At 42.3% G+C, this 20,114-nt stretch overlaps 1 protein-coding gene across 1 annotated transcript in view; it reads left to right on the top strand.

The window, feature by feature from the left end:
* DBH (dopamine beta-hydroxylase) overlaps nucleotides 1–20,114 on the top strand; it is a 451,213-nt gene that overhangs the window by 218,564 nt on the left and 212,535 nt on the right. The window contains exon 6 of the mRNA XM_085612530.1: nucleotides 11,038–11,204. Within this exon, the coding sequence (XP_085468656.1) occupies nucleotides 11,038–11,204 (167 nt within the window). The remainder of the gene's footprint in view (nucleotides 1–11,037; nucleotides 11,205–20,114) is intronic.

Consider the following 20,114-nt stretch of genomic DNA (forward strand, 5'->3'; position numbering starts at 1 on the left):
TAGCCTAAACCTTCCTTTTTAATACTTATAAGTCACCCCTAAGGTAGGCCCTAGAGGCTCGCCAGTAGTCTAACATGGGTTGCCTTATTTCACACAATAAGTACTAACTTCAGTTTGGGAACAGATAGAGATATGCTAAAAACACTCAAATTAGTTGTAATTTAAAATCCTCTTAAATGCCAAAGTCAGATTTTAAGTTACTATTCTGAAAATGCCACTTTTAGAAAGTTGACATTTTTCTGTCTAAACCAAATGTGCCCTTCTACCTGTGTTCAGGGTCGCATGACTGTTTGTAGCCCTCCTTTGGTGTTTTGTGCACTGCATCTAGACATGGTAAGAAATAGGCCTAGGTGTGGAGGAGATACTTACACAAAGGAAACTGAAACCAGGCCTGCTCTTGCCTTTGTCAAACTAGACAGTTTGAAGCCAAACCCAGCGGAATGGGAAGGACTGGCCAGAAACCGTTTTCAGAGTAGGCCAGGGAATTCCTCCACACAAAGGCTGGAACCTGGTATAAATGTGTAATCTTCAGAGCCTTTCGTCAGAACACTCCCAGACCTGTGGAAGATTTAGAAGAAGGGCTGCCTTGCTGTCGGAGGAAGAAGGACTGCCATGCTGACTCAAGAAAGTATTGGACCAGCTTGCCTTGAACCCAGGCTAGCCAGAGTGACTCCAAGGACCAGTTGGCTAACCTCCTATGTGAGCTATAGGGATACAACAAGCTTCCAGAGGCTTCCCATAGAAACTCCTCCTCAAGAAAAGTTGAAAATCCTGAAGTTTGGGTTCCTTGTGACCTCAAAGTGACTTCTGAATTGGAAAGATCAGCCACAACCAGGAAGCTCCAGCAGGACCATAAAAGGCTTGTGACTTTTGCCAGGTCCAGAACAACCAGATAACCACAAGTGGCACTTTATACTTTTTGCCACCATTTTCACCAAACATTTTAACTCACATCTCCGGTTCTACTGATTGGATTTTCGTCATTTTGGTGTCATTTTATTTATTACATTTAACTCCATCTATTTACATTGTGTTGTGTTTGACTTTCATTACTGTTTATGTGTTGCATAAATAATTCACACATTGGCCCATATTTATGAAAATGTGGCGTAGCGTAGCAACCTTGCTGTGCTGCATCATTGTGAAAGGGCAGGATCACTCTGTATTTAAGGCAATACGGTACATTCCTGTCCTTTCCCCTGCGCTGGTGCACAATGGGCTACCTGGTGCCAGCGCAGGCACCTCTGTACCATGGTGTAAGTTTGCCTGCATTGCATGCAGGGTCATTTTTGTGCAGGAAGGGGCTCCTTACTGCATAAAAACAATCCTGAGGGTCTTTTTCCTCTTTCTATGTGTGCTGCAGAATGTAGAACATAGAAAGAAAGAGGAAAAGACGAGGAGAAATAAATACATTTCTCCTCATGATGCCTCTCCTGGGGAGGTGTACATTTTTGGTGCATTCCCAGGTTTACCTGTTTCTGTAAATCTGGGAATGCATCAATATCCATGGATGCTGCGTGGGAACTCCTACACAATACCACGGAAATGCCTCTCTGGCACAGACTAATGCAATACAGCGATTTGCGCTGTGTTACATTACTCAAGATTTATGAAGCCACGCAGGACCATGCAAGGGGGTCTTGTGTGGCTCCATAAATCTAATTTTTCATCTGTGTTGCTTTTGCACCACTTTGGGTGGTGCAAAAGCAACACAAAGGGGCTCATAAATATGCCCCATTGCCTCTAAGTTAAGCCTGAGTGCTTTGTTCCAGGCTACTAATTAATCACAGGTTAGTTTGGAGACTTTTGCGGTTCACCCTGAAAAGGATTGTTTTTCTTATTTAAGTGGGGCTTTCACTCCTCTCAGCTAATACCTCTGGGGCATATTATCAAGACAGGCGATAAAATTATCGCCGCTTTAGCGGCAGAAAACTGCCGCTAAAACGGCAATAATGGGCTTGATAATTTGCTCTATGGAATTCCAATTGAAGCTCAGCTTAGATGTCCTTCACATCGCCTGTCTTGATAATATGCCCCCCAATTTCTTACAAATTCTTCTGCACATTTACTTATCTTATTTCATTGGAGTTCTTTATGAAATGCAGGCCTGGCCCTGGAGTGCAGTGGTACAAGGTACATAGCAACAAGGCATAAAGCTTTATAGCAGGTAAATAAAACATGTAAATATGCTTCTATTAAGAGCTCAAGACAATCAGTGTGTAGTATATATGAGAAAACACTAATTGGAAAAGGTACTAGGTCAGATTTCGGCAAGCTATTTTGATGTTTATTTGTTTTAATTTTTTATTGCACGTGGTTGCCACAAAACATAATAGGAGTATGATTGAATTAAATGTTTAAATAAAAAAAATAACATATAATTTAATAGAAAAGCACAGGCGCATTCTAACAGGCAGGTGAACTGGGAAAACATACATATGTTTACCATACAGAATAGGTGCAATTGGCTTTACACTAGTGTCTCCTTAAGGTATAGTTTAAATACCAAAGATAACTAAAACAAAACTAAAAAGGTAAACATATGGATAGAAAAAAAGCATTAGCAAATCAAAGTATTGTCCCAGTAGTACTTAATTTTATTGATCAATCAATCAGTATTTGTAGAGCGCAGCACTGTAAGCCCTAGGGGTATCTGGGTGCTGAGGATGCTGTGTCTTCATCGAAAAGCCAGGTCTTGAGTTTCTTTCTGAAATCTGCCACGGAGGGAGCTGTTCGGAAGTGGATGGGCAGGTTGTTCCAGGTCTTGCCGGAGATGTAGAAAAAAGAGCCGCCTCCGCTCCGGCTGTGAAGGATGTGGGGGGTGTGGACGAGTGAGAAGAAGCAAAGGTTCCTACAGGGTAGATGGAAATTCATTTGATGGTTGATGCTGGATGGTCCTTGATCGTGGAGGGCTTTGTAGGCATGAGTGAGGACCTTGAACTGGCATCTCTTCTGGATGGGGATCCAGTGGAGTTTTCTGAGGCGGGGGGCGATGTGCGACTTTGGGAAGGTTCAGGGTGAGTCTGGCTGCAACATCCTGTATGGTCTGGAGTCTTCTGAGGAGCAGGGTGGAGATGCTGGAATAGAGAGTGTTGTAGTTGAGGCAGCTGGTGACGAGGGCCTGAGTGATGGTCTTTCTTTTGCTGACTGGGATCCATCTGAAAATCCTGCACAGTATGTGAAGAGTGTGGACACAGGAGGAGGCGACTGCGCCGACTTTCCATTTGATGGTCAGTTGGCTGTCGAAGATAATCCCCAGAATGCGTGCATTGTCTGTTGGTGTAGTGGTTGGTCCGAGTGCAGTTGTCCACCAGCTCTAGTCCCTGGTGTAGGTGTTTCTCATCAAATTGGCTACGTTGGTCATGCTGCTGGAGAAGTTGGTTTTGGCATTGGTGGGGTCCATGATGAGTGATAGGATCAGTTGAGTGTTGTCAGGGTAGGAGATTATGTTACGACAGTGGGATCTGATGACATCTACGAGGGGGGTCATGTAGGTGTTGAATAAGGTGGGACTGGGAGATGATCCTTGGGGTACGCCATCAATGACGTCATTGGGGGCGAAGGTGAAAGGAGGCAGCCAAATACTTTGTGCACATCTGTAAAGAAGGAGGCGATCCGTTTGAGGGCATCATGGTGTATGCTGATGTTGTAGAGCCTGTTGATGAGGGTGTGTAATGAATGTGCTTTTCACAAAAAAGACACACCCAAACTCTGCACTCCCACCTGGGAGGCAAATTTACCACTGCACTTTTAAATAATATACACTTTTGAGCATGTAATGAGTGTGATTTTCTCTAAAAGGACACACCCAAACCCTGCACTCCCACCTGAGATGCTAATTTACCACTGCACCTTTGAATAATACACGTTTGCACAGCACTCCCACTCTGGAGGCAAAAGACAAATTCAGGTGCTTTGAAATAACACACACAAGTTTATTAATGCAATGTTTTTAAAAAGTTTGCCAAATATATCAATAAATGCAGATTCTCAGGTATCAAACACTTTTAAATGAACAAGTAAAATAAAATGCAGTATATACACAAATAGCAAAGAGTAGAAAATATATACAAAATGGTTAACAACACTTCACCGAAGGATTTTGCATCATCCTTGCCAACTCAATCTTGGGAAGCCTGTCAAAAGCCCAGGAAGGAGTTTCAATCAGGACTCAAGTTCCGTCACCTCCACAGCAATACGTCTATTCTGTGGTGAACTTCCACCTGGCGCCCGAAGGCGCCTAGCATTAATACCATTACTCAAAGTGAGGCGAAGCTTCTAGAAAACCTCGCCCTCTTCTCATTAGAAAAAACTGAGCTGGCTGTACCTGTCTGCGTCAAGGCAAAGATAGAGGCTGGCCAAGCTCCCATATTTTGACTCTGAGGCAGAGTTGTACATTCCACAGACACTTCCCACAACATATTCAAGTTCACTCTGGTCAGTGAGGAGCGAAAAACAAGTGAAGAGCAGAAACCTGCCCTCCCCACAGCTACGTGCGAGCAGCAAGGCAAAGCCAGTCATGAGGCCATGTCAAAGTCAGAAAACAAGATGACATGAGGCCATGTCAAAGCCAATAGTCAAAGTCAGAAAACAAGATGACATGAAGCCATGTCAAAGCCAATAGTAAAAACTCATAAGCAAGGCAAAGTCAGAAAACAAGATGACATGAAGCCATGTCAAGGCCAAAAGTCAAAGTCAGAAAACAAGATGACATGAAGCCATGTCAAAGCCAATAGTCAAAGTCAGAAAACAAGATGACATGAGGCCATGTCAAAGCCAATAGTAAGAGCTCATAATTCTCACCAATGTACAACACAATGCACATGTGTGCACCACCACTCACAAAACTGCACTTCGAAACCAAAGAGTACATTCCACACCTCTCTCTCCCTCTCACGCTTTCAAATGCACATCCCACACCTTCTGTTCTTGGCAAGACTGTTCTACTCCGTGACAGCTCCCACTGAAAGACAGCAAGATTACAAGACAGAAGAGAAGCAGACATATGCAGGACCGTCTCATATATCCAGGCTAGGGTATAATAACACACTAAAGTCAGTTAAAATGGTGGTAGTTGAAGGTCATCATAGGGTGCCAAACCACAAGAGTGGCTCTTTCACTACAGGGTGTTGTGGGAGACGGTGTCAAACGCAGCATAGAGATCGAGAAGGATCAGGGCCACTGTTTCTTTGCGGCCGAGGAGAGCTCTGATGTAATCTGCGGCTGCAATCACTGCTGTGGTTGGGATTGAATCCAGATTTTGAGGCATCCAGTAGGTGGTTATGTTGCTGGAATTCAGTAGTTGGTGGTTGATGGCTTTGTCAAGTACGTTTGCTGGGTATAGGAGCCGGGAAATTGGTTGATAATGTTTTAGGCACTGGGGTCCACATAGGGTTTCTTTAGGAGGGGTCTGACTTCTGTGTGTTTCCATCTGTCCGGGAAGGTTGCTGTGTTGATAGAGGCTTTGAGGATGCTGGTGAGTTCCATGCTGATTGGGTTCACTCTGGGGTTGAAGAGGTGGTGGGGCAGGGGTTGGGGGGCACTTACGAGTGGATGGAAGACATGATGGCTTTGGTAGTCTGGGCGGTGAATGGATACCAGGCAATGAGTGTTTGGCTGGTGTTCACTGGTTGCTTGAGGTGGTTGAGGGTGGTGGCCTGGGGATCAAAGTTGTTGTAGATGGGGGCAACCTTACTGTGGAAGTAGTCTGAGAGGGTATCGCAGAGTTCTTGGGAAGGGTGGATGGTGTTGTCTGTGGCTGTCAGGTTGGAGAATGCCTTGACTATCTTGAAGAGTTCCTTGGTGTGGTTGGCCAGCTGGCATATTTAGAAGTTTTGTTTGCTTTTGCTGGTTTCAGTAGGGCAACTCTGTCAGTGAAGCTGGTGATCCAGGTAGAGATGTTCTTGATGGCCAGGTCGAGATCTGCTGAGGCTTTGGGTTTGGTGATAGTGAGCATCTGTGTCCAGTAGGAGATGGTGACCCTGCTCCAGTTGCAGTGGAAGGAGGTGTAGCACTGAGTGATGGGGTGTGGGGCATCGGCGATGTAGAAGTGTATGATGGAGAGGTTAGACCAGATGAGTTTTGTGGTGTGGCTGAATTTGATTCAGCCACTAGAGGTGAATGTCTGGCTTTGTGTGTGGGTCCGGTGACCGGTTGGGTGAGGTCAATGTTGTTCAGGTTCTCTATGAGGGTGACGGAGTTGGCATAATTGGTGTCATTGATGTGCAAGTTGATGTCGCGGAGTAGGCTGTAGCTGTTGTAGTCGATGGCCAGGGGGGCTGTGATGCTGAAGATGGCATCTCAGAAAGTAGGACAGGGTCCCGGGGGTCTGTAGGCAAGTATGCCCCTTATCATGGTCTTCGCGTCTTTCTGTAGTTGGAAGTTGATGTGCTCCATAAGAGGCGTGGGGAAGAGATTGATGATGGTGCATCCAATCGTTTGATGGAGACCTCCCCCAAATAAACGTAATTAAAAAAAATATAAACACACAGTCATAATCATTTATACATATACATATATTTACTGATTTTCTTTTATTAACTATTATCTTTATTTAATTTTTAAACTTTTAAATTATATAAAAATAACATACATCTATATAATTTTAAATAAAAAAGGACATTCTATAATAAATTTAAACATTAAACTATTTAAAAAAACTAAACTAACATTTCCAAATACAATAAGTGCAACAGTAGGGAAAGTGTTGGATAGCGGAGTGGTAAAAAATACTCTTCCCACTTCTGTGATAGCAACAGTAAGGAAAGGGTTGGATAGCGGAGGGGAAAAAATTACTATTCCCACTCCAGTGAGTGAATAGTAGGGTAAGTGTTGGATAGCGAAGGAATTAAATGTACAATTTCAACTCCAGTGAGTTCAACAGTAGAGGAAATGTTGGATAGCGGAGGGGTAAAAATTACTATTCCCTCTTCAGTGATGGCAACAGTAAGGACAGTGTTGGATAGGGAGGGGACAAATACTATTCCCACTCTAAAGAGTGCAACAGTAGGGAAAGTGTTGGATAGCGGAGGGGTAAAAATTACTATTCCCACTCCAAAGAGTGCAGCAGTAGGGAAAGTGTTGGAAGCAGAGGAATTCAATTTACTATTCCAACTCCAGTGAGTGCAACAGAAGGGAAAATGTTTGATAGCGGAGGGGTAACAATTACTATTACCATTCCAGTAAGTGCAACAGTAGGGAAAGTGTTGGATAGCAGAGGGGCAAAAATTACTATTTCCAATCCAAAGTGGGTAACAGTAGAAAAAGTGTTGGATAGCGGAGGGATACAAATTCCTATTCCCACTCCAGTAAGTGCAAAAATAGGGTAAGTCTTCGACAGCAGAGGGATCACCTTTACTATTCCAACTTCAGTGAGTGCAACAGTAGGGAAAATGTTGGATAGCGGAGGAGTCAAAATTACTATTCCCACTCTAAAGAGTGCAACAGTAGGGAAAGTGTTGGATAGCGGAGGGGCAAAAATGACAATTCCTTCTCCAGTGAGTGCAATAGTAGGGAAAGTATTGGATAGCGGAGGGTTAAAAAATACTATTCCCACTCCAAAGAATGCAACAGTAGAGAAATGTTGGATAGCGGAGGGATGAAAATTCATATTCCCACTCCAGTGCGTGCAAAAATAGGGTAAGTCTTGGATAGCAGAGGAATTAAATTTACTATTCCAACTTCAGTGAGTGCAACAGTAGGGCAAAAGAGTAAAAATTACTATTCCCACTCTAAATAGTACAACAGTAGGGAAAGTGTTGGATAGCGGAGGGGCAAAAATTACAACTCCCACTCCAGTGAATGCAATAGTAGGGAAAGTATTGGATAGCGGAGGGGTAAAAATTACTATTCCTACTCAAAAGAATGCAACAGTAGAGAAATGTTGGATAGTGGAAGGGTAACAATTGTTATTCCCAAACCACTGAATGCAACAATAGGATAAGTGTTGAATAGCAGAGAGGTAACATTTTTTATTCCCACTCCAGTGAGTGCAACAGTAGGGAAATTGTTGGATAGCGGAGGGGTAAAAATGACTAATAATACTTAACCAGTTGAAAAGAAACAAAAAATATTACAAAATTTGAAAAATCATAAAATAACAATATTTTAAAAATATACATTTAAATACATTAAACATATAAAAAGAACACATATTATAATATTATTTACATACAACAAAAACCTACAAATAATATATAAAATAAATTAATAAATACATTTATAAACAATAATTATTTAAAAGTAGCAAATATTAACAAACAAAAAAAATGGATTTAAAACATAAATGTATTTATGTATTTTATACCCTATAACACCACACCAATAACAAAACACTTCAACATTTTTATTTACATTTATTTTCATAATTAACATAACTAATAATCAATTAAAAACATCATGTTGATAAAAAATAAAAATAAAATAATTGAGTACCCAAGCTTAAACACTCTAATATCAGCAACACACACCTAAATGTAACTATAAAAATAATAAAACACAATTAAATATTATATTTTGAAGAAATACTATTACTATTAACAACGAATAATTAAATAACAAAATGTTATTTAATACCCACCCTTTACCCTTTCAAATGTAATATCAAAACACAAAAAATAAACATTTACCCAAAATAAATATCAAATAATGAACATTATTTAACAACTATATATTAATTAATTAAACACAAATTACTTTCCACCCTTCACTCCTATAAACACCACAACACACAAAGATAATTAATTAGACAATTACTAAAATTAATTACAAATTATAAATTATAAACACCACAATACACACCTCAAATTAATTACACAATTACCATAATTAATTGCCAATTAATTAACATGAATTAAAAATCATTAATAATTAATCAATAATAAATTAATTTACACATTTAACACTATAACATCTCAATTATACAAATATTAATAAATAAAAATCAATCAATAAATTAAATATAATTACGTTACTTCCAACCCTATTCCCCTATAAACCCACAAACCACTACGGAACTAAAAACACTAAATTCACATAAAAAAATAAATTTAGATAATTAAATTACTTCCCACCCTATTCCTGTATAAATCCACAACCCGCTGCGGTACTAAAAGTGTAAGATAAAAAAAAAAAAATTAATAACTACGAAAAATGTAACACGTATATTTAAAATACAAACGAATCTTATACAAAAAAGCATACATCAGATACATATAAAATATATACTAAAATACATAATAATAAAAAAAGATATTTATAACAGCTATATTTTGGCAAACGATAATAAACACTTCAATATTTAAAGTCGATATTCTTGACTACGATATTCTTGCTGTTGATATTCCTGACCCACGATATTAATGACTCGATATTTGTGCAACTTGATATTTTGTACTCAATATTCTGTCTCTGCACTGGATGGGAGCTGTTACCCATGGCAAAATGCAAATCCTGATGTGCTGAATTTAATTCTTGGCATATGGGGTGCACTCTTAGCATTATGGTATTAGTGGTTATTCTAAGGATGAAACATGGTGATATTTGTATGGCCTTGCATTACTTTTGACCTGCAAAGTAATGCAAGGTAGGGCCTTTCACTGTCTGGTGTTGCCCTGTGTCATGGAGGCGTTACATGGGTGGAGCATAAGCATTCCTGTGCATCCACCAATTTATTTTGACACAAACCCATACCTACTAATGTCCATAAACCTGGATTTGCATCAAAATAGTGCGCCTACCTGAGGCTGGTGTAACAAGAAGAAATGTCTTCTTTTCTCTTTGATTATTTTTGTGCTGGAAGGTATTCACAGGAAACACAAAAACAATCCTTAGAGGCTTTTTTCCCTTTCTATGTGTGCTGCAGAAGGAGGAAGAAAGAGGGCAGAGGAAAAAACAAGGAGAAATATAGGTGCACATGCCTCAATATAGGCATTTGCTATTCCTTAATTGTGATTATTAAGGAATCGCAAATAAGGAATCGCAATTGCCTATGCATGTAGGAATCGCAAAAACAATTGCGATTCCTACACATTCGTTAATTGCGACACGCAAATTGATAGTCGCAATTAAGGGATGGCTTCCCATTCATTCCTATGGGCCTAGAGGCCCATAGGAATCAATAGGAATTGCATGCGCAATTTGCGAGTACCCAATAGGTATTCTCAAATTGCGCATGCAATTTCAAGGGTGCAAGGGTGCCAAAAGGACACCCTGTTGCACCCCTGAAATAACCATTTTACCACATGTTGCGCACACACCTACCCCAAGGGCATGTGTGTGTTTAACATGAAACATTAGTTTTCGCAAATTGCCATCAACATCAAATTGACGGTAATTTGCAATTGCTATTTGTGAAATCACAATTTGTTGTTGTTAATGCAGTGCATTTAAGGAATCGCAATATGCGATTCCTTAAATGCAATCGCAATTTAAGGAACCGCAAATTTTGCGATTCCTTAAATTGCGAATTTTGCATTTGGGATGATGCATCCCAAATGCAAAAATACCGGTCGCAAAGGGGCAGATTCTGTGAATCTGCCCCTTTGCGACCGGTATTTTTGTTGATGCATGTGGCCCAAAGTTATTTCTCCTTTTAGCACCAACCTCGGAATGACGTACTTTTTTTATGCATGCCCAGGTTTACTACTGTAGGTAAATCTGGAAATGTGCTAAAATCCCTGAGTAGAAGTGTGAGGAGTCCCACCCTTCACCCATGGGACGCCTTCCCAGGACAGAATAACGCAAGACAGCAACGTGCGCTGCCTTGAATTACTCCAGATTTACTATGCCACGCAGAGCCAAGCAAGGAAGGTTAAAGATGTTCTGCGAGATACCTGCATGCTTATCATCAGTTCAGTTGGCTCCTCATACTGTTCTCTGCCAGGTGAGAACAGAGCCAGGTTAGTTGTCATCTGGTCCATACAGTGCCTGCAACTGTATGCATTGATGTTACAATTTCGTAATTGGTTCTTTTATGTATATGGTCCTTTCTGGCTTGTACTTGCTCGGTCACCCATTCATGTTAAATTGCCTCCTCAGGACTTCAGGACTCTTCGGGAATCCGCCTGCATTATACCCCTACTCTCCGGAAATATGACGCGGGCATTATGGAACTTGGCTTGGTGTACACACCGGTCATGGCAATCCCACCGAAGGAAATCGATTTTGTTCTGTCTGGATACTGCACTGACAAATGTACACAGAAGGTGAGTAGAAGCAAGGACAGGTGGGTGCATGGGGGTGTTGCCGCTGCCATATGATTAAGTAAGCAGATGAAAATAAAAATACTAAGGAGGAGGAAGTATCAATGCTTTAGGCGCTCTTAAGTAGGTTCAAACAAATATTTATTATTTTCATATAACACAAAACAAAGAACATTAGTTGGTAGGACACTGGGGCTCATTATTATCGCCCGCCATCATAAAGATGATGAGACCGCCCGCCAGACATGCGGCGGTCCCACCAGCCCAATTAGGATGCGCCCGCCACACTGGCTGCAGCACCGTCCGCAATATGAAAATGCGACAATGTGCATTTCCTTGCACAACGTGGCAGGCATCACGCGGTGCCTGCCACCTTGTGCATGGAAATGTAGGGGGGTAACATGGGTAATCCCCCAGTGCACCCCCCCTCAGAGGGGACCCGCAACGGTCTCCCAAAACCAGTCTCTGCCTGTCTTTTTGCGGCAGGATATCCGTCGCAAAAAGACAGGTGAAAGGGCTCATCCTAATCACTACGGCGGTGCCGCACCGCAGCAATGATGCCCTAGTTCCGGGTTCCACAAGGCGGGCGGAAAAGGACTGCCTTGCAGGACCATGGCGGACGGACTTTCCATCCGCGGCGGAACCAATGTGATTCCCACCGCCATCCTAATTTGGCGGTGGGTGAATCACATTGTGATGGTGGAAGGATCGACACCTCCGGCCTGCGGTGGCGATCCTCCCGCCATCATAATGAGCCCCACAGGACTTCAAGTAGCCATCTTTTCTAATCCCTTTGTTTCCCCAACTTACTACAAAGACGATTTCTGCGGGGGGAAAAAACACGCACAACCAACTTTGCTGCATAACAAGACAGTTGTAAAGATTGTCACAAAATATCATGGGTCACAAGTACTGCACATTCCAAGGTATTTTTTGGTGCTTACAAATCACAGTATAGACTTGTTCTATCCTTTTCCCTTTCATTATATTTACATTGAAAGACTCAAGATCATAAGGATGCAGCTGGAGAATGGGTATGTAATGGCATGAAAGGTGAAAAGCATTCTCAGTGTGAGTCTCTTGAAGAGTCACCCTAGTCAACAGGATCACTGGATTGTTATTCGGGTGCTCAACGCAGGGTTTGCATGTTCCAACTTTTGCCAAAGAATTAAAAAGTACTTTGCCTATGATCACACAATGTCTTCTAATATGGAAGCTGGGATGAAAAGTCAGGTCTCCTAATTATGCAGCGGACCACAATCCCACCATTATAAATTAGAGCATGTAGATAAAGTCAGCCTGGCTGGCACTTTGCCTGTGGCCTGCAGGGTGGATGAAAATTGACAAACAGGGACCAATGTTAGTGACAAACTGGGATGTGTTGAAAGCCTCGCTGTCAGGGTAATAAGGATCACCTCTCCCAGGCATCATCGAAAATTGAGGAGGGAGAAGCTGCAGCATTCCTCCATGTTAACCCCTGTCAATTATTCTAAATATAACACCTGTTGTTTTCCCCCTATTGTGCTGCCTGCAGGAATCCTGGCAGGGAAATAAAACATAATGATCTGCTGCGGCAATGAATAGCAAAAAAGTGTCATTGAGGCGCAGTGGGGGGATGATGAGTCCTCGTTTGATTAAATTCTCTTTGACAACCATCTGCCTAGTCTGCGGTTCCAAAAGCATCACTGCTTCACTGCCCCATTGAAAACTGTGCGCGCCCGCCTCTGCCTGCCGCACACAATAAGATGGATGAGGCTTAATTCAGTACTGTATTAAAAAAAATCCTGTTTAAGAATGGAAGCGCCACCATCATGGCGTATCCACTTCCTTTCAAAACAGCATTGTATACCGAAGAGATAAGCACCATGTAATTATGCAAATTACAGGGCTGGGTAATTCAATTCTCCCTCTCTCATTTTTTTCGGTGATGCCCATTATAGCACTCCTACTACAATACCCTCTCATGCGGAGAGGCCGTAATTATTCATAGTTTGTCAAGCCGCGCCTATGTTGTCATTCTTGCACGCTATGTGGGTGGTGAGAAATGTGGCTGGGAATACTACAAGCCTAGAATCCATGAAGAGACTACATTTACATTTATATGATCACAGTTTATGGGGGCAATCCGCACTCCTAAACCCTGTATCACGCAGTAGATTGCGATACTGGAAGATAAAATCATGCAGTAATCTGACATTATCTTCCTTTGCTAATTTGATTTATCTTGCATAGCACAAAACACTGGGTAGTTATATAGTTTCCCTAGGTAAGCATAAGACTGCCTCTTACATGTCAATTAACATTGTTTATGTGATTCAGTGCCAAATCAAAAGCTCTAAAAATCAATGCGTAGGCCAAACAGCGAATGACCTCCGTAGACGATTCAGGAATCACAAATCAGCAATAACTACTAAGAAAATTGACCAGCCTGTAGATAGTCATTTTAAACTTAAGGACCATTTGCTATCAGATTCGAAGACTTTCCCTGGGGAACATGTTTAAAGGAAGAACGACTGAACTTCAGAGAACACGTCTGGATGTACTGTTTAAATTCAATGAATACCAAAGAACTGAACATCACTGACAACACCACCTGATGACTGCATATCTTAAGGGATCTCAGGACTGCAATATTGGAATGGAATATTCACTGAAGAGGCTTTTTGACAATTCAGAAGTGTCAGCTGTGCATCCTCTGAGCAAACAATCTTGTACAACCTGAGGAAGGCCGAAGCCGAAACTCTGCAGTACAAAATTGTTTTTGTTCTTTGGTGAGTCCATCTGTTTTGAGTTACTTCTTTCTTGGATATCCCATAGTTAATATGGATGAAATGGTATTTTTTAGTTTCCTATGTAATTTGTTGCAGTGTTTTGTGCCAAAAGGGACAGTGGTTACCATCAGTCAGACAAATGAATGAACAAATAAAGTTGTAGAGGTTGTAGGATAGCTTACATTTTGGGGTGTATCTTCTGAGCTGGCCCTTAGGAATTGTGGAACAGTTAATATCATGCGAGATGGGTAGCACAGCCAACTTTTGGACAACTATAGACTCTCAGTACAATCTATAATTATTTTGAGTTTGGCTTATAGGATTCTTCATTGAAAAAGGGGCAGATATCTTGTCTGCCAAGCTTGCAGTTCACTTGTTCTATTTATATTTGGACAAGCTGCCATGTTTCCGAAAGCAGAGCCTATGCTGGCTCTGCTAGCGGATGCCTTTGACAGATATTGGGCTGTCGATCAGAGTTCCTCAGACTGTCTCCTCTATTTAGGATACACGTTCCCAACATACTTTTTCCTCTTCAGGGCTATGAGAAAAAGCCTGCCAGTGCTGAACAGGAAACTAAAGTAATGACCCCCTCTCACTGAAATATAGCTCTGAGCATGTCAGATACATTTCTTTTTTGTTCTTCAATACAAAAATCCTACTTTGGGAGTTTGTTTGTAAATAACAATTATTCCTCTCACTAGGGCTGTTAACCCCTTCAGCGCTCATGACGGAGCCACTCCGTCATGAGCCACGGGTGCCGTGTGCTCATGACGGAGTGGTTCCGTCATGCTGCGGCCGTTGGCCGCCGCTCCTCCCACGCTGCGCTGATTCCCCGCCTGCGCGGGTGATTAGCGCAGTGGGCGGAGTCATGACGGAACCACTCTGTCATGAGCACAGCTCAACCGTGGCTCATGACGGAGTGACTCCGTCATGAGCACAGCGCCACCGCGCTGCCCCCAAACCCCCCCCCAGCGCTGCGGCGGAATTCCTGCCTCAGCCAAGGGGTTAAACATGGTCAATACTTAGAAAAACCTTCAGTGAAGCTATTGTAACAGAGGTTTTCCTAATGACAACAAGCTCTTTACCTGCCTGGTGGAGATTTCTAAGTAAGGAAGTCAGTCTTCTGCCAGTTAAGTGGAGTATATTCCACCCCTGCCATGGCAGCCACCATACTCACACATGTGAGTCTAAGTCGCCTGAAGCCACTGGACCCATATTCCAGGTAAGTGGAGTATATTGCGCCCTAGCCACTGCGGACAACGTACTCCAAATGTGAGTCTAAGGGGTTTATGTGGAAGAAAATGTCAGAGCGTGGTGTTACTCCAAAATTGGTAATGCCAAGCCTCAAAATTTTTCAAACGCAGGGATGCACCATATTTTCACAAATATCGCGCACCCCTGCATTTTCCCTAGCGCCGGCACTTTAAAAGCTGCCTAGGACCAACGTAGGTACCACTGTGCCATGTTGCAAGGGTGTCTGCCCTTCAGGGGCGATTATTTATGTGCAGGAAGGGACCCCTTTCTGCACATAAACAATCTTTAAAGGTGGTTTGTGGTTTCTATCTGTGCTGTAGCAGCACACAGAGAAAGAGCAAAATACAAGGAGAAATTATTAATTTCTCCTCGTATAGCCATCCTAAGACCACGCTGGACATGGCCTTAGTTTTTGGCACTGCCCCATCCTTGTAAATATGGGGCAGCGTCAAAAAGCAATGGGTGTTGTGGCGGAACACCCACTGCAACACCCATTTCCTGCCCCTTTGCCGCAGCGGACTGCTGGGGAAAGGAGCATATTTACAGGGTGGCGTTAAGTTACATTAGGTTGCATAACACATCTTGTAAATATGGGGTATGGAGCAATGCCACCGGAGCATCAGAAAAAGTGACATTCCAGTGGCATTAGAGGCTTGTGAATATACCTCCCAGTGTCCTGAAACCACTGAGCCCATGTGCTATTTGAAATCAAAGTGTAGCCTAGGATAACATCCACAATATTTCACAGTATGACCATACGCAGCTGAGACTTGAAATAAATCTTAAAAGGTCTATGCACTGAACAAACATTCGCCAAAGAACCAATATGGGTAAAGCTGTTTAACACACAGCAGTCAGATGAACTTTTTAAGGTGCATAAGACAGTCCAATCACACAGATTTACAATCTTAAAGGAACATATTCAACTCTAGAGATCTGAGGCACAGATTAGTGCACCATTATGGAAAACAACACAGCAACAACAAATAAGAGGAGATAACTGTTACAGGGCAGAAGTGACATAGATAAAAAGCGATTAATTGTTCCAAAGTCTGGTTTGTACTTTCTTTAGGGGATTTTGAAATTTGGTATTTTGGTTCTTGTATGACAGAGAATGTTTCAGCAATGACTACATCATTTGTGTCACTGCTATTGAATTGTGGTGGGAGCCCTTACTGGGCCTTGGTCTTCTTCAGATTGAACACACCTTGCTTGTTTATTTGTGAAGGCAAGCTGCCTGTGCCATGAAATTAATCCAACTTGAAGTTGGTGGTAAATACCGATTTCTTAAGGCTCAAAAGCACTCTTTAATGTGCTTCCTACACTGCATTTAAGGAATCGGTATTACCGATTCCTTAAATGCAAGAGCAATAAGGAATCGGTATTAAGGAATCGGTATTTACCGATTCCTTATTTACCGATTCCTTAGCTACATTAGGAATGGCTAAATACCGGTCGGTAACGCTGAAATATACCGAATTTCGGAGTTACCGACCGGTATTTACCCACCTACATCTAGCCCTTGTTTGTCTGTTTGTTTCACCTTTTATGGTGATTGTTTCAGCCTGACGCATGTGTGGACTGCAGGCCTGTTGCAGGTTTTCGCTGATTTTTGTATCGCGATTGGCCTCATCGCAGCTTTTTTTGCATTCGTGTTTCGCATTTTTGCGGTGTGGCGTTGATGTTAACGCGGCCATTTGATGCGTTGTCTGGTGACAATCGCATGGTACCGCAGTGTTGTGAATACCTGGTTGACACGGCGTAAAATTCCCACAGTGGTCTGCGATGCTGAGGGTGGCGTTAAGTAACTTTTGCGATGGTTATCACACGTTCTTGAGAATATGCCCCTATATGTGAAGACCATTGATTGCCTCTACCTGTGCACCAACTGCACAAAGTCGTACCAAGTCTACTAAATTATTTTCTTAAGAGGTCCTCAACATCGCAATATAAGATCGAAACATGTTGTGTACACTGAATATGACGATTTCTTGAATCTGTTTCTTTGGGACTTAAAAAAAGCTAATATTCCTTAAGATTTCATGCTTTTCTCTCCATGATTTGGCTATCTGAATGGAAAACTTCGTCAAGAAGGCTTCATACTCTGTTGGGCTAGAACATGCAAACAAAAGCACAATTTCCCCTAGGTGGGTTGCAGTTGAAGAGTTCCATTTAAATGACTGTGCTCTATGCCTTGTGTTCCCTTCAAAAACTCTTTTATTTTCTTTAGGGGTTAAGCATAAAATGCCAGAAAGGACAAGTTTATCCACAGATAATTTGTAAAAATGCACATGTTTAATTTGTATTTCCAAACTGATGCCTTCTGCTGGAGTATGTCTCTCTTCACTATTAAACGAGGAACTATTGACTGAGATTATCTACCTAAGAAAGAAAATGCAAAAAAAAAAAAAAGCGTTACAGGTTAGATGGCAGATTTATTCCGCTTATGGGACATCTGAACAATAAAATTAAATCTGCAATTATTTAAGCAAGAGTATAGCCCTGGAGGACTTGTCCACCCTAAACTGAATGAGTACCTGCTACACTTGTGGTAGTGCAAAGTTGTATATCGTACAATTAGTCACACTATATATAACCCTGGATAGGGGTCATATTTCTGGTTGAAAGAAGACAATTGCAGACTGAACATAGGACTTCACATCCAATGGTATTGATCATAAATAGCAGCCATTGTTCTCAGCAGGCACCATGAATAATATGAACATTCTTCACAAACAAACTCCAAAAGCAGGAGTTTGATATTGAAAAACAAAAAAGGAATGTCCATGACAAGGTGGAAGTTTTCTTCGAGCACATTGTGGTCGTTATTTTGGTTCTTGATCAGCACCGCTGGATTTTGAGCAGGAAAAAAGTACCATGGAATGTCAGCATGGTTTGTCTACCGAAGAGTGTATTGTGCCAGGAGTATTAGGATTGTGTTGGAAACTGGATTATTAGTAGTGGTAAATATGCATATACCACTGGCAGTAAGGCTACCAACACAATATAGGGCTCAGAGTAGGTCTTGGAAAATTATTCCCTTGCTCAACACTTGGTAGTTTGGCTGCGAGAAGGCAGGTTTAACGTCAAAGATAGGTATGTAAACCATTTAAAAACACCAATTCAGTAGATAATTAGGACACAACACAGAAGAAAAGTCCAACACCAACTTATAAAAATAGGAAATATTTGCATCTTTCAAATGACACCCAAAAAAACCAAATCTAAAGTACGGAACCAGAAATATGCATTTTTAACACTATATAGCACTATATAGCACATAGAAACCTATAGCGCCCATTGGGACATCTGATCATGCTACACTGGGACAAAGTTAAAGGTTCAGAACAACCGTGATGGAGCCCTGCGCAGCTACCCATCCCGGTATATTTCAGTCAAAGTTTTTACCTTCGGACTTAGAAACTTTTCTGGACCTCTTCTTTTTCAGGGTCCCTCGAAGCTCTCAGCCAGTCCGGATTCGGTGAGGGTTCGCCGGCTTACCTTGCGACGAGCTCCGGGTCAAACTTATGGAAGTCAGATATCTGGGGCCATATTATCAAGAACAGCGATAACATTATCGCTGCTTTAGCGGCAGGAAACTGCCGCTAAAGCGGCGATAAGGTGCTTGATAATATGCCCTTGTGAATTCCCATAGAATTCCAGGTTTGATGTCCTTCACATCAGAACCTGGGAATTCACAAGGGCATATTATCAAGCCCCTTATCGCAGATTTAGCAGCAGTTTCCTGCCGCTAAAGCGGCAAAAATGTTATCGCTGTTCTTGATAATATGGCCCTCAAACTTTCCAACAGGACGAACCAGGGACACAGGCCGGCTCATTGTTGAAAGTGGGCGGCTTGACTCTCGTGGTTGGTCCCGGTCACCTCTCCTACATTTGGACTTAAAACGTTTACTCTTCAGGAGTCCCTTGCTGCTCTTCAACAGGCGTGGTGCGGGTTTGCTGGATTGAGTTTCAGCTAACTCCGGGTCAAACTCTGGAAGTCGGATCTCCAGAGCTTTTCAGCAGGATAAACCTAGACAGCAGGCTGGCTCGTGGTTGAGAGGGCCGCCGGCTTGACTGGTCAGTTCGAGTCGGTCCACTAATGGAGCTTTTTTACAAAGTTTTTGCAAAGTTCTCCAAACTTCTGAAACTTTGTCCCAAAGTGTACAAGACCTACCACAAGGGTCTGTAAGCTCCAAGATGGTCCTTCAAAGTTTGGGACTTCAGTTCCCACCATCCACTTGGACAAAACCCCTACAAATCCACTGGTAGTACTCCAGACTGGGGATTCTTGGTGGTGATGGTCCAGGTGAGGTCTGTTAATTTGTAGCTTGCAGGGAGACCACTCTTTTGTCCTTTTGAAGCAAGTTAGTCCACAAGGCTGTAGTTCCAGATTGTGCAGCAGATGGCAGTGTTTAAAGTGCAAGGCCTGATTGGTGCAAATCAAACCTCTCAGCATGGATCCTTCTTCTTCCTTAAGTATCAAGAAGCAGATCTGAGAGGCTCTACCCCTCTCAGATTCTTGTTCTAAGTTCTCTGGTTCAAGCAGGGTGACACTCCTGTCCAATGAGGTGCAGGGCAACACCCTTCAGTATGACCATATCCTCAAAAGTGTAGCAACATAGTATCCCAGAGAAAATCCGTCAAGGCTGATTTTCCACCAGAGAGACAAGAGCTGGTTAAGCAAATCTTCAGGGTGTTTCATCTCCGTATTGTCCCTCCCCCTTGCATCTGCTCATTCCTTCCTTAATCCATCCTGCTATCTGGCTGGGTTCAAAGAGTAGGGGTGTAAATGAAACTGGCCTCTGCTGCCTGTCTTCTCCTTCCATTGAAGATTATAGTTTACAACCCCTAACCCTGCTCTGGTATTACTAGGTAGCAGATACCT

Source organism: Triturus cristatus, chromosome 1_2 (assembly GCF_964204655.1).
Source record: "Triturus cristatus chromosome 1_2, aTriCri1.1, whole genome shotgun sequence".
Classification (NCBI taxonomy): domain Eukaryota; kingdom Metazoa; phylum Chordata; class Amphibia; order Caudata; family Salamandridae; genus Triturus; species Triturus cristatus.